Source organism: Diorhabda sublineata, chromosome X (assembly GCF_026230105.1).
Source record: "Diorhabda sublineata isolate icDioSubl1.1 chromosome X, icDioSubl1.1, whole genome shotgun sequence".
In the NCBI taxonomy this organism is placed as follows: Eukaryota; Metazoa; Arthropoda; class Insecta; order Coleoptera; family Chrysomelidae; genus Diorhabda; species Diorhabda sublineata.
The window spans coordinates 17,644,951-17,658,834 of record NC_079485.1 but is presented as its reverse complement, the minus strand read 5'-3'; the positions used below and the strand labels follow the sequence as shown (position 1 = coordinate 17,658,834).

Genomic DNA, 13,884 nt, shown 5'->3' with positions numbered 1-13,884 from the left:
CGTAGTAAAAGGTTTTTAATTTGTTTGATATTCTGATTATTCATTTCTTCACTTGCTATTTAAACTAAGGGGATTTCTACGTAGGAACAACATGTCCTTCTTGATACATATTTTATAGAAGAATGGTTTATAAATTCGTTGCTTCTATGCATCAATTTTCTAAAACCAAATATATTGTTCCTGCATATTCTTCATCTTTTTTTGAGCGTAGTTACAAAGTCATACAATGAAATCATTTGTTGCTCTTTGACGAGCTGTTCTCTTCTGACCAATCAAAGTGTGGATTTGTGTTTATGATTAATTTGTTACGCTTTACTTATAATCAATACTCAACTTTCAACAGCTTCCTTTTCTGCAATTTTATGTGGGAAAAGAGTAACATATACAGATTCCATTACTATGAATTAAATTATATATTAAATGAGTAAAGCAGGATGTAAATCTTACACATAAAAAAATGCAATTCCGGCTACCTAAACTGTACTTCTCGACTTGAAATTTCTATGTATATAGCACTACCAAATATTAAGATATTATAAGATTATTGTAGAAGGTTATCTTCGCACTATAATGTAACTGTGCTGTCTGCTATCTCAGCCCTGGTATGGGAATTTCAAACCAGTAACAGTGTATAGTGCCTAATTTAGCTTGTTAACGTGTAGACGTTCCTATCCATCGTTAAACTCCAAGTCCAGTTTATCTGTGATGAATTTTGAGCACATACTCCTACGTCCCAATAGCACAATTATATTGTTTACTAGAAAGTTCAAGAAAGAAAGATATTAAGTGCCAAGTATTTCCATGATATTCCCATTATGGTCGAACATGATATTTAAGAGAGGGCACTTTAAGATTAATCAAGGCTATCGTTTATGGAAATGCCAATTGAATAGGACAAAAATAAAATTCTCTCATTTTTTCAGAATATCTCGTTAATTGGGCAAAATATAAAAAATTTCATTAATACAAAAATGATGGCAAGTTTACAAAAAAATATCATACATTTTTTCGTAGAAGACTCATTTTTAACGGAAAATGATGTTAAAAAAGTAAGTGAGACTCTCTTATACGCTGAATACTTGATAGTTAATTAAGAAAAAAATTAATGAAAAAAAGTTGATATGCTTTTGTACAGAAGGCGACAAACGCATTTTTATTTTTTTTTCTATCCAAAGTTGAAGGGCTTCCAAATAAAAATTTAAAAAAATATAACTAGATCATCATTGGCATTAGTTGGTGGCATTATTGCCAAAAGAGAAAAAATCGAATATTTGTAGCACCAAAATGAGCCAAATTCTCAATAACTCCCGGAAATTAATGAAAAGTGAATAAAATCACATTTAACAAATAAAATACTTGAGAAACTAAATAAAATTCAACGTATAAAAATTATTCATGATTGAATTTTTACTAATAAATGAATTTTTGTTTTATTTCTACACTTTTTCTGTTACTAGCCATAAATTGAACAGGGACTCTAAAAAATTCGTCTTTTCTTTAAAATAAGAATTGTTAAAGCATGGTATCGATTTTCTAAAATTTCTTGACAAGATTCATTAAAGAAATAGTCGTTCTTATTTTTGTTGTTAAAATTCATATATGCATTATTCGCCTAAAAATAAACAGGATTCAATTCAAGTACAATTTCACGCTCTGGTTTCAGGTTTTTAAAATAATCCGGTTTTGCTCGACTTTGTATGATAAACGTATACATCGCCCTTCTCGCATACAAAGTGCGCCTGCGTAGATAAGGAATGTATATAATATATATTACTTTAGCAGCCATCTGTCTACGTATAGAGTCTAGAGTCTTACATGTTCAAAGAAAAAAATTATTTATTCAATTAGAGTAAGTGTGTTAATTATTATAAATAGAATTATTATAAATAGAATTATTATAATCTTAATATAAACCAGCAAGTTGGACACAAAAAATTTATCGCCATAAGCATTTAAAAGTACGCTAACATCTAAGCAAGATATGATTTCCATAAACTTGTAGATTTTGAATGTAGGATGATTTTTTTTGTTCTGTCTCCGATTTATATGTATGTATAGTTGACCCCCTCTAATGCCTTTATTCTTTGAAAAATCAACATAAAGTTATCATGAAAATATAATTTTGATTTATTTATCATTTTCATATTGAGCAGCTGCCAAAAAAAGTATGGATTTTCGAACGACTTGCTTCATTTGTGGAGAAGATCCCACGGAAAATATTGCCACAGTTCCTAGAGACTTATCAACCATAAGATCTGTTAGTCGAGCAAGGAATGGTGATTTTTAAAATCATTTAAAAAAATCCAATCTATTCAAGTTACAGGCTCACAAACATATACTATCAAAAGGAATGGCGACATCGAATACAGAAGAGCAAATACAGAACAAGTTAGGAAGATGAAAATTTTGATTTTAAGAACAATTGTTTTATTTGCAGTAGAGAGGCGGAATTATTTTTCGAATACGTCTTATTTAGCTTCAACTTAATTTTTATTTTCCGTGGAAAATATTTTTCCTACGAAATGTATTATAACATTTTTTTCGTAAAATTATCTCGTCATCATTTCTCTACTGAGGTATTTTTTTTATATTTTCACTCTGAACGAGATATTTTACCAAAGCTAATTTGGCTTTTCATTAAACAATGCCAACGAAAAAATTGGCTCATCGTTAAGTAACCATTTTCAAGTTTCGTTTTCAACCATTGGAATATCATGGACATACTTGGCACTTTAAGATAATTTGATACTTCCTTTCTTAAACTAAGGAATAATCAATGAACGCAAGCACAACGAATATTGCATAAATTTTTTCACTGGATAATTTATCCCTGTGGATAAATCTCAAATATTGATATTTATCAATTGATATTCATTTTTTTTGAAAGTGTAAATTAGTCTCCCATTGTTTATAGTATCAACATTGCACCTAATGTCTTCTTTGTTGTCTAAGTTCGGTACTGTATGAAGTTGCAGGAATTTTTACCTCGACTCTTAATAAATTATATTTTAAATTTGCATTCAAGCCCGTAATGGTAGTTCGACGACATCTCATAATTTTACAAGACAAATTAAATGTATGTTGGTTTCGGGTAGGATATTTTAAATTTCAAAGGAATTATTTGCATGCAGATATGGTAAAGATAAACTGAACAACAATCAATTAATAGAAATACGCATAAAATAATATTATCTGATAAAATTTCAGTTTCTTATACCAAAATTTGCACAGAAAATGAGTAGTGACATAGAATTATCGGTGAAAAATATATTTACAATTTACAATATTGAATAAGTCATCTGAATAACAGAACAGAAAACAAAATAGGAAATAATACATGCAATGTTATTTCTAACTTTGAGAATAAATTGGAGAACAAAAGTTCTGTTATTATATTGTCATTGAAATATTTTCAAATATTACAGCTTTTATCCACTACTTATTCTAGTTTGTTATTAAAGCTGTTGTATTAATTGCTTAAAGTTTGGGCAGTCGGTTATTAAATATTTTACATGACATACTTGTATAATTCACATTTTGGGAATTCACGTTCAGTAAGTATGAGCATCAGTAAGCTTAGTGTGAACCATTTTTGACCTTGTATGTTTGTGTTGAAGTGATCTTTCGCTAGTTGTTTGTGACCATATCGTGTAACTTCGATTAGGATATTTGCCACTGCTTTTGCACAATTTATGCACTTTTGATTTTAGTAGTGATTTTATATCGTCGTACTCTATCTTTTGTACTCAAACGTATATCCATAGTATAATTTATAGATAGCAACTGTGATAACTCCCCTTATATTTGAAATAATATTGGGCGAGTGGGCAATATATATATATATATATATATATATATATATATATATATATATATATATATATATATATATATATATATATATATATATATTAACAATAGACATTTCTAAACTATAACTTGTGGCCATAATTAAGTTTATGTTTCTAGATCGTCTTGAATTTAGATCTCCACTGATTTAAAATTAGTTCCTTTTTCATAATTTGTTGAAGATAGATAAAAATTTGAGGTTTCGACATTCTGTGGTCTTTCTGTAATCAAAATATGACTTGCGTATTTATATTCATCAATAGATCACCTACATCATGAATATTAAAATAAGAATAAAATCAAAATGGAAATCTTTTGTAACATAAAAAAATAGTTTTTCGTTTGATTTTACATCTAAAAATATTCAAATAGTCAAATTATTTGTAGATATATAAAAATTTACAAAATAGAGTACAAATTATTTAGGTTTTTTTATCGTTAATAGCTTTCTCGTTTATGAATGTGAACATTCTCTCTTTCGTTTATTTGATACTATTTCAAGAATTTTTAAATCTTCATAAATGAATTTAGGTTTTTTTAATATTTCTTGGCTCTTGCAGTTTTATGTTTTTTATCGTACTTATGACATTTTAGTCTATTTTTCAAATACTGAGTTGTCCGCCCTATGCAGACGCTGTCTATATAGGGCAGCCGCCTTTGTGAAATCACAATGTAATATATAACATTGTATCCTAACTCCAATTCAGCGATATCAAATCAAATGCATTACAAATCATTCAACAAGTAGTATCAATAAAATATGACATCCATTTAATCTTGCTTGTTTTATTCAAGCCTCGCATTATATCTTGGCAATAGAGGAAATTTAAACGAACTAAATTAAGCAATATGAATAGATTCTTCCCTCCAAAATTTGCTCTGCTACCCTCCTACCCTTTTGCTATAAAGAGATTGGAAGACATTTCTCAATTGATTTATTTATTGATTCATTTGGATGAGACTCACAAATGGTTCATTACACAAAAGTTAATATTGAGTTCTGTTAGACTAGCTTATTTACTACAGGATGCTTTCGAAAAATTCAGATTAATTCTATACTCAGAACCTATAATTCAATATCCGGATTTTTCCAAACCTTTTATACAATCTACGGATGCTATTAATCACCCCATAGGTTCAGATTCCTCCCAGCTGCGTATGCCAGTCGAACATATATTCATATTCATAATGACAACGATATTAATGAGATTTATACATATACCATATAAAAATAAGCCTTAACTGAGCATAAGGACAATTATGCACAATTTTGGTCAAAAGCTGAATCTACATTATTAACAAACAATAGTACCCATGAATTCAACGACAAAATCACATCGTCTACTGATAATTTAGCTCTATTTATTTTACATGACTGAATTTCATGAAAATTATCAAAACAAACCCAACGACAATTTAATAACTCACAACAATTGGTGATCAATCCGATTGGGACGATTGGATAGATTTTTCTATGTTTTTTCATAATAAATCAACCAATTCGAAGTCGCATATACCCCTAACCTTCATAGTAGCATAATAAGTCACCTGAATTTAAATTTTACGTATGAAGACTATTTAAACCACCTGATATTAAAACTAAGGAAATCTCATGAAATAGAAAAAAATAATGGTAAGAGTGAAACTATATACATAGACTATTCATGATACGATTTATCATATCTATTTTATACGGAAACATTTACTTCTAGTAAATACAACCACATACGTCTCAAAAGATACTGCAATAGATGCCGAACCAGACATGAGAATTTAGCTTCCTTGTATAAAGCTTGACATTGCTAATAACTATTACTACTAACAGTATCTATCTCTTTTGTTTCATCACTTCACCTTTCAGTTTCGGGTTTATAATTCTATTAAAACAATAGTTTTTGAAAAAATATTTGAAACCAAAATCTGAATCGAAACTAAACTCTGTTCAACTTATTTTGAACAAAATTATTGAAATTTGAATAGTTCTAATTTGATACAATTTCATTATCTAATATTAACGTTGAAATTTGATGAGTTTATTTATCCATTTTAGTTTGTATTAGTAATAAATTCCAATCAACACCGACTTCAACTTAATGACATTTCTGATGAATATTTAATACAAGTGATGTACATGTTACTGCTTATCATTGGTTTTGAAAAATTACCAAGATGACCCGAGGTTGAAAGTAAATAAAGATTGTAATTACGAGAGAACGATTAATTATCAATTAAATGACGGCAGTAAATAAAAGCCCTACATCTTTAAGTCGACGCCACATGTTTTACATATCAAGGTAAACTGAACATGATGTAGTATCATAAGGCATTTATAGTCTGCGAGTGAATATATTCGGAACTGATTTTAATACTTTAAAGCTAACTTACATGCAACTTTTGCCACCCATAAATCTTCCACGGTTGTTTCGCAACATTTTAGGTTTAAAACTTATTGAAGATCATTTTGATGATCTGGGAGTTCCTTTTATTCATTTCGAAGGCCGTTGCAAACTTACTTCCGTCTCAATATGTGGGAAACACATATCAATAGATTTTTTTTAAATGAATGGAATCATATACACATGATGATTAATACTCCACTCATTTCAAAAACCCCTCAATGTTAAATATTATTATTATCATGAATTTAGAGAATTTGTTTGCACTGTTACAACATATTCAGGTCATAAAGTAAATTTTTTCCTAAGTCTATTGTTCTTCGAAGCAAGGACATTTTTTATTTTATTTATTCATAACCAGTAAAAAATTACAAGCATTTACAATACTTTATAATAATTCCTACAGAGGTATACAATAGCTGTACATAGGAACTGGTGCCTTACTTACTAAAAATAAAATAATAAAACAGATAATACAATAAAACAGATAATACATGCTTTTCAATAAGAAATGTGTGACAATAAAATTAGTATATAATAATTAACAATAATAAAATATAGTAGTTATTTGATTTAAACATTTTTTACAACCCAAAGTTTCAATTTACTTTTTAAGTACTTATAGTTGTAATTTCCCTCTATCTACTTAAGTTCATTTGATAATTTATTAAATAATTTTATTGCCATAATATAACTATTTTTTTCACTAACAGTTTTAAACATTATTGGTAGTAGAATACTTTTATTTATAGTTTTACTAGTTGATGACTCATATTTATTATTTAGTTCTTCATAGTAATATACAACAGCTTCCAAGCAAAATAATTTGCCCCATATTTAGTGGAGAAGCGCTATTAGTAAAATTGTATTTGTTAATAATTTTTAATAATTTGTTTTGAAGCCCATGCAATGATTCCATAACCTATAATACTTTGAAAAATAAATTACCATAAGAGTTTTATTTTCCATAAATTTAGATAATTTATGGAAGACAAAAGTAAGATACTTAGTTTTAATGATTAAATATTCAATATGATTTTTCCATTTTAAATTAGAATCAATTATAATTCCAAGGTATTTACAGCATTCAACTCTAGTCAGTAGTTTTTCTTTAATTTTTATTTCTAAGTTGATAGGAACATTATCATAATAATTTCCAAAAGTAATATAGACCGTTTTGTCAATATTTAACGTTAATTTGTTAGCAGTAAGCCAAACATCTATTTCATCCAATAATTTATTTATTTTATTTATAGTTTCTTCCCATGTCGTTCCTTCAGCTATCGCAGCTGTATCATCTGCATATGATACAATATCGTTATTATTTATTTTAGTAAGAAGATCATTTAAGTGAATAATAAATAAAAATAAATAAAAAAAATAAATAAATAAAAAAAGATTGTACCTTGCGGTACTTCAGTTTTGATTTCTTTATAATCACTATAAACATTATCAATTTTATCTTTGCAACATTTGAAATTAATGATATAGGTCTATAATTTTCTACTTTACTTCTATCTTTGGATTTAAATATTGGAACAACTTCAGCTTCCTTTAAAGAATCTGGCCAAATGGATAATTCAATATATCGATTGAAAATGTATGCTAGGGGCTCAGCAATATATTCAGAAATTGTTTTGAATATTCTAGAATGTATACCATTAATTCCTCCTGCTTTGTCTTTTAGTTTATCTATTATAGTTTTAACTTCATCCTCATTAGTTGCATGTATAAAAATACTATTTTGATTCAAATTTGGCATTATGACCCCATGATTATATGCGTTTCTTATCTTGTTACTTAATTTCTCACCAATAAATATTATAAATAGCTATTAAAATATTTCGCCACATCATTTAAATTATGAATTTTAGTTCTAGTATCAGATATAATATGGTAAATTTTTTATTTTTCTTATAATTCTTACCCATTTTTAGATCAATAATAATACATAATTTTTTATTATTATTACAATTTTTTAGTATTAAATTGGCATCATATTTCTTTTTTGCATCTGTTTTTATGTGCTCTTCTGAATCTGGAGTTGAAAATGCAGCTTTTAATTTCATTAATTAATAAATCAATTGAAATATTGGAATCATACAGTGAAAGTTTATTCCAATTTCTTTTACTAGCTTCATTTTTCAATTTTTTGTAATTAATATTATAGCTAATATTATCAGATTCTTTATAAGGTAATTCTTCAATAGCCAAAAATAATCGGTAATGATCAGGAAACACAATACTTATCCTAATGGGCATAAAACATGAACATTAGTTTTGATAAAAATATAATCTATACAAGAGACTCCTTTTCCACTATCTGAAGGCTTTGTTATATCCCGAAAACAAGGAAAAAACATCTTTCCAAAAGATTACTTAAATGTTCTTGGCTTAACATATTTAATTGCAATAAGTCAACATTGAAGTCAAGTCTCCTATGATTAAGTGATTTTTAATATTTTGATAATCATACATAAAAGCTTTTGAGTCTTGAACAAATTCAGTTTTAGGCAGGTCATGAGATCTGTATAATGCAGAGTTTTCAATATTTATATTATTGCATAAAGAAATTTTTGAACGAAGTATATTCAGTCTCCTATACTCCCTGGTATTGTAGTTTCATTGAAATTCTCATTAATATACAGGACAACACCATTTATTTTACTATTATTGTAAAAAATTTCATAACTAGGTAAATTGAAATGCTGATAATAATCTAAATTCCACGTTTCAGAACATACTATATTTTTTGTTTATTTTTCAATTTTTTTATAAAGATTTGCAGTTTATTATTAGTATACATATGCATGACACGGCACTTTTCTGCAAAATTATTGAAATTTATGACTTTTCCATATCAAAATTTAAGTTTTTTCCAATTCCAATAATTTTTAATTTGGGTTTCATTAATTTTTCTTTCTCAGAAGTATAATTTTTATTTAATTTATTTTGAAGAATTTTTTTAGCATTGTCAACACTCTCTTCATTTATACAGTGTAAAATTACTTTATCCTTTTCTTTAGTTATGTTTAGTTTTGATAGATTTATTTTTTATAAGGTAATGACTCACGGTATTCTTGATATCACTATTATCTTCTACAAGTTACATGAAGAAAATTCTAGAAGGACATTTTTATAAGACGCAATTGTATTAAATATCGTAAACACTTCATCAGCATTTATTTTATTATAAATACGAATTATTGTCAACAACTTGGCAATGTTTATAGTTAATTCGCTTGAGAGATTAATTGTAACCATTCAATAATTGTAATTTTGGTATAAAATAAATTTTAAAAAATAATTTTTGATTACCAAAAATTATATTTTGCATTCCTTTTTTTAATAATTAATCTAGGTATTTTCTTAGGTTGTTGTTTAGGAAATTTACTAACAACTTCAGCGAAAGTTTTTTGATGTTGTCCATTACTTTTTTCTTTTAAAATATCCTTTAATATTTGATTTTTATCTATGAGTTCCGCATTAAGTTGTCTTAACAAGCACAATTCTCTTTTTATACTTTCTAAATCTTCTACTTATGGCATCGTTGCATTTTTATCCACTTGAGTTTTATTTGCAAGTTCATTTAAAATTTCTTGCTTAATTTGTTCTTTTTTTTTTCATTTTTAATATATATGCTATCAGCTATTTGGTTGCTTCATTGAGTTCCACGTCGCTTATTTTAGAGGTTACGTTTAAATCTGCATGTTCAGGACAAATTACTAATGTTTGACTTAAAAATATGGGGTTGTTTAATGCTTTGAAATCACTAAGGTGATAATTATTATCACGCAATAAACAAATTACCGTTGTAACCCTTTGTTTGGGATATAAATAAAGTAAAATAAATATTAGAGTATAGTAGTTTATGAATTCCATTGAGCATACTATGAAATTTTTGTTTGTCTTAGTATAGTTACATCTACACTGCGGCACCAAGGGCACTGCTTTAAATTTTCTCACGGAAAGTATTGGTTCCAAATGTCATAATTTTTCCTTTCTATTAATGTAAGGTTCCGTTGGACTCACTGTCGCATTGTCATTACTCTTTCACATCAATGATCATCCTCCTTTCTATTCGCTGACTACACCAACCTAATCAGTAATATTAGAAAATACAAAAAAATTGGAATAGAGTACTCAGAGAGACGCACTTTAATACTATGCTTTGATTTTTTACATATGAAATCAACTGGATTGATTATGCTCCTTATGATCCGCATTGTAAAAGACAGACTATTTTCAACTATTTTTCAAATCTTCTCGAACTTCTTGAGCAATCAAGTGGAGGTGGCGATCTTAGTAATAAAAAATTAATTTAGGTAATAGTATTATACAAATAAGATAATGGAAATTAGAAACACAAGATTGAGGCGCAAATTAGACAAACAATTGAATATCCACCACACTGCGATAAAATCATCATGGAATCTAAAAATATTTACAACCTTAATTGAATTGAACTGAAAGAGACCACTTTGAACAAATATTATTAAAGATCCCCACTCCTATGTTGGAGAACTGAATGCAACCATAGAGCAGCTTTCAATATATTGAAATGACACCGAGCCGAAGAACATCATATTTTGATAAAGACTTAAAGAGAAGTCGAAACGTCAACCAAATTATCAAAAACACTAATTTTAAACAGAAGAGACCTAGGATGAAGAAAATTTAGTAGCAATAATATACCAAAAGGTCTGGGAAATAAGGAATATTTCGACTTTTCTTTAAGTCTTTATCAAAATATGATATTGACACTGACAATTTGCGTATTTGTATTGATCAATAGATCACCCTCGTCATGAATATCAAAATAAGAATAAAATTAAAATAGAAATTTGTTCTGATAAAAAAACAGGTAAAATTGGTGAAAAGAATTTATTTTATCTCTTAACATCTCAATAACAACAAGTATGGTATGGAAAAAATGGAAAATATCAGAGAAAATCAGTCATATCAGATCCCTTTCAAATAAAAAATAATGAATAAAAGAGGGCGTGTTGGAAAAAACTCTTCTAAATGTCGATTGGTAAATGTGCAATTATACAGAGTGCGTTATGTGAACGTTTAAATGCAACGGCCTGAATATTATTTATTATTTGGATTTTTCAGAAAACTTTAGACAAAATTCATGTACAATGTTCTATACTTTTCCTCAACTACCTCAACAGTTTCGGAAATATCAAGTGTTTCTCCAACTCTTAGAACAATTAACATTATAAACAAAGAATTAGTTTATTTCACAAATTTTCATGAGTTATGTCTAGAAATTAATGAATACAAATTTGTATTTAAAATAAAAAAGTTGGTATTGTCTGTCCACTGTCACATGACACACCCTGGAAAAAAATGCGGACTTAAAAACACAAATTGATTTGTCCTTGCTTTTTCGAAACACGCCCTTATTTATTTATGAACGAATTTAATTTGGCTGCTTCCCACCATATACTGAGTATAACAATAACAATATGTAGCGACAAGAAAGAAATACATTTCAGTGAATGTAACGGAAAGTCTAGATGAAAACATGAACATAGAAAATATAATTGGTTATTTGAAGGATACCGGTTTATAAATATGATTGTAAATATTCGTTTTTATTTTAATATGCTGTAAAGTAATGTGTTTCTTCTGTCGCCGTGGTAGTTGAATGGACCTAGAAGAAAGATGTTTTAAAATTCCCTTATCTCCGCCTATGAAAGTAATTTTTCGATTAATATAAATGAAATTTTTATCGTTAGATGTCATAGTAGAATTCCATAGTCTAAATCGATTATTCAATTTAATAGATTGATGTTATTTTGTTTTGTTTTTTCCCATTTTGGCGAAAATATACAGAACTGCTTCCACCTAATGTTCGTATAGCATTAAATACTCATGAAACAAGAAATATTTGTGTCTTATTCGGCACAAATTTGTAACATAATATATTGATCTCAGTTTGATAGTTGAATCGTTTGTCTGAAATATCAATTTATTAACAAAACTATGCACAAGAATTTGATACATATTCTAACTAATTTTCTTTCTATGTTTCTTCAATTACATTAAATTTACGCTATAGCTATATATGGTCTGACTCAGTAATTTTGTTTCAGGTATGGATCTTTAAGTAACAAATATTTGAAGATCTACTATATATACTTGGTATGTATTGGATATGTTTGGTTTTTAATACATTTAATTTTTTGCCCATATCATGTTAGTAATAATTAAGTAATTAAAAATAGGGTCGATGAGAAATAACGATTAAAGACAGCTTATTACTTTCATAGTAACTTAAAAAAACCAACATGACGAACTAATTATCTTTAATGCACTCCTACAACATCGATATCAGGTGAAAGGCTCTACAACAGATTGAGAAAACTGTTCGGTAATTAATAGATATAACAAATAATTTGAAAGTAAAAATACTCTTTCAAAAACAAGATTTTATTCAAATGTGCTGAAAAGAATATGACAAACATTTTTGAGATATACATTTGTAGATAAATGAGAAAAATAAGTAAATTAAACGAAAAACTTTCTCTCAAAGTAAATACAAGTACCTACTCTCAAGACCAAATTTGACATTGAAATTTGATTTCTTCTGATTGAAACAATTGAAAATATGGATGTTTACCGTGATGATTTTTCTTTTCTATAAAAATTAATTTGAAATAACAAGTAAAAATTTGACGTTTCGACCTACTCTGGTTTTTATCAAAATTTGACTCAACATTGACAATAAACAAATTGTAAGAGTGAGGTTAAGAGAACGCATTTTAGTATTTGCCAGGACTGGACTCCCTGTATTGTTTATTTTTGATATATTGTGGTTTTCTATATTTAGTTTTTTGATAAACATATCTTAAGGATTACCTTATATGAGTGATTGTCTTTTTTATTTCAATATGTTTTGAGTTTCACCATTATATTTATGGAAGATACAGTTCAAATCTTATATTAATTATATCATATAAGGCGGAACCATTTGAGAAAATTATGAAAATTTGAGGCTCATAATTATACAAATAATCTACACAATTTTTTTGAGTGAGAAGAGTGGTGTTATGTTATATATGTTATGTTATATAGTAATTTGAAAAATAGACAGAATTTGTCAAATAATGAAAATGGAATAATTTCTTTACTAGTTATTCAAATACAAAGCTTACATTTTATAGTGATTTCAATATGAAAATAGTCTGCTATGATCTACATTGTAACATAATTTGCAGAATAACTTGTTTCAAATGTTCCATTATAATGGAATTATCGACCTTTGTCATACAATGGCAAATGAAGTATTCTCATTTCCATAGCATCACACTTTTTGAAGTCCATGTATATCTCTTTTGCTTACCAATTAATGATAATATAATTAACAACTTTATCAATACTTTATATGAACATCGGTTATTACTTCATAATTTTCAAATCAAAATATTCCGAAAACGGTAAACAGTAGTAAGTTTTATCAAGAGTACTGGTGTAAAATTGGATGATGTTTATGTTCACGCGTGCAGCTAGCCGACTGGAACTTGTAATTATAGGGGCAAATTTTGGGTTTTTGGCGCGCGTGTGAAGTACGTTATTGGGGGGAGTGGTGATCAATGTGCGGAGTTTAGCTTCTCGGGGCCTTTTAGAG

General features: G+C 27.7%; 1 protein-coding gene across 1 annotated transcript in view; it reads left to right on the top strand.

The window, feature by feature from the left end:
- Positions 1–12,396, top strand: part of LOC130451331 (uncharacterized) — a 48,486-nt gene extending 36,090 nt beyond the window's left edge. Inside the window, exon 2 of the mRNA XM_056790287.1 lies at positions 12,350–12,396. Within this exon, the coding sequence (XP_056646265.1) occupies positions 12,350–12,363 (14 nt within the window). The 3' untranslated portion in view covers positions 12,364–12,396. The remainder of the gene's footprint in view (positions 1–12,349) is intronic.
- The last annotated feature ends 1,488 nt before the right edge of the window (positions 12,397–13,884 follow it).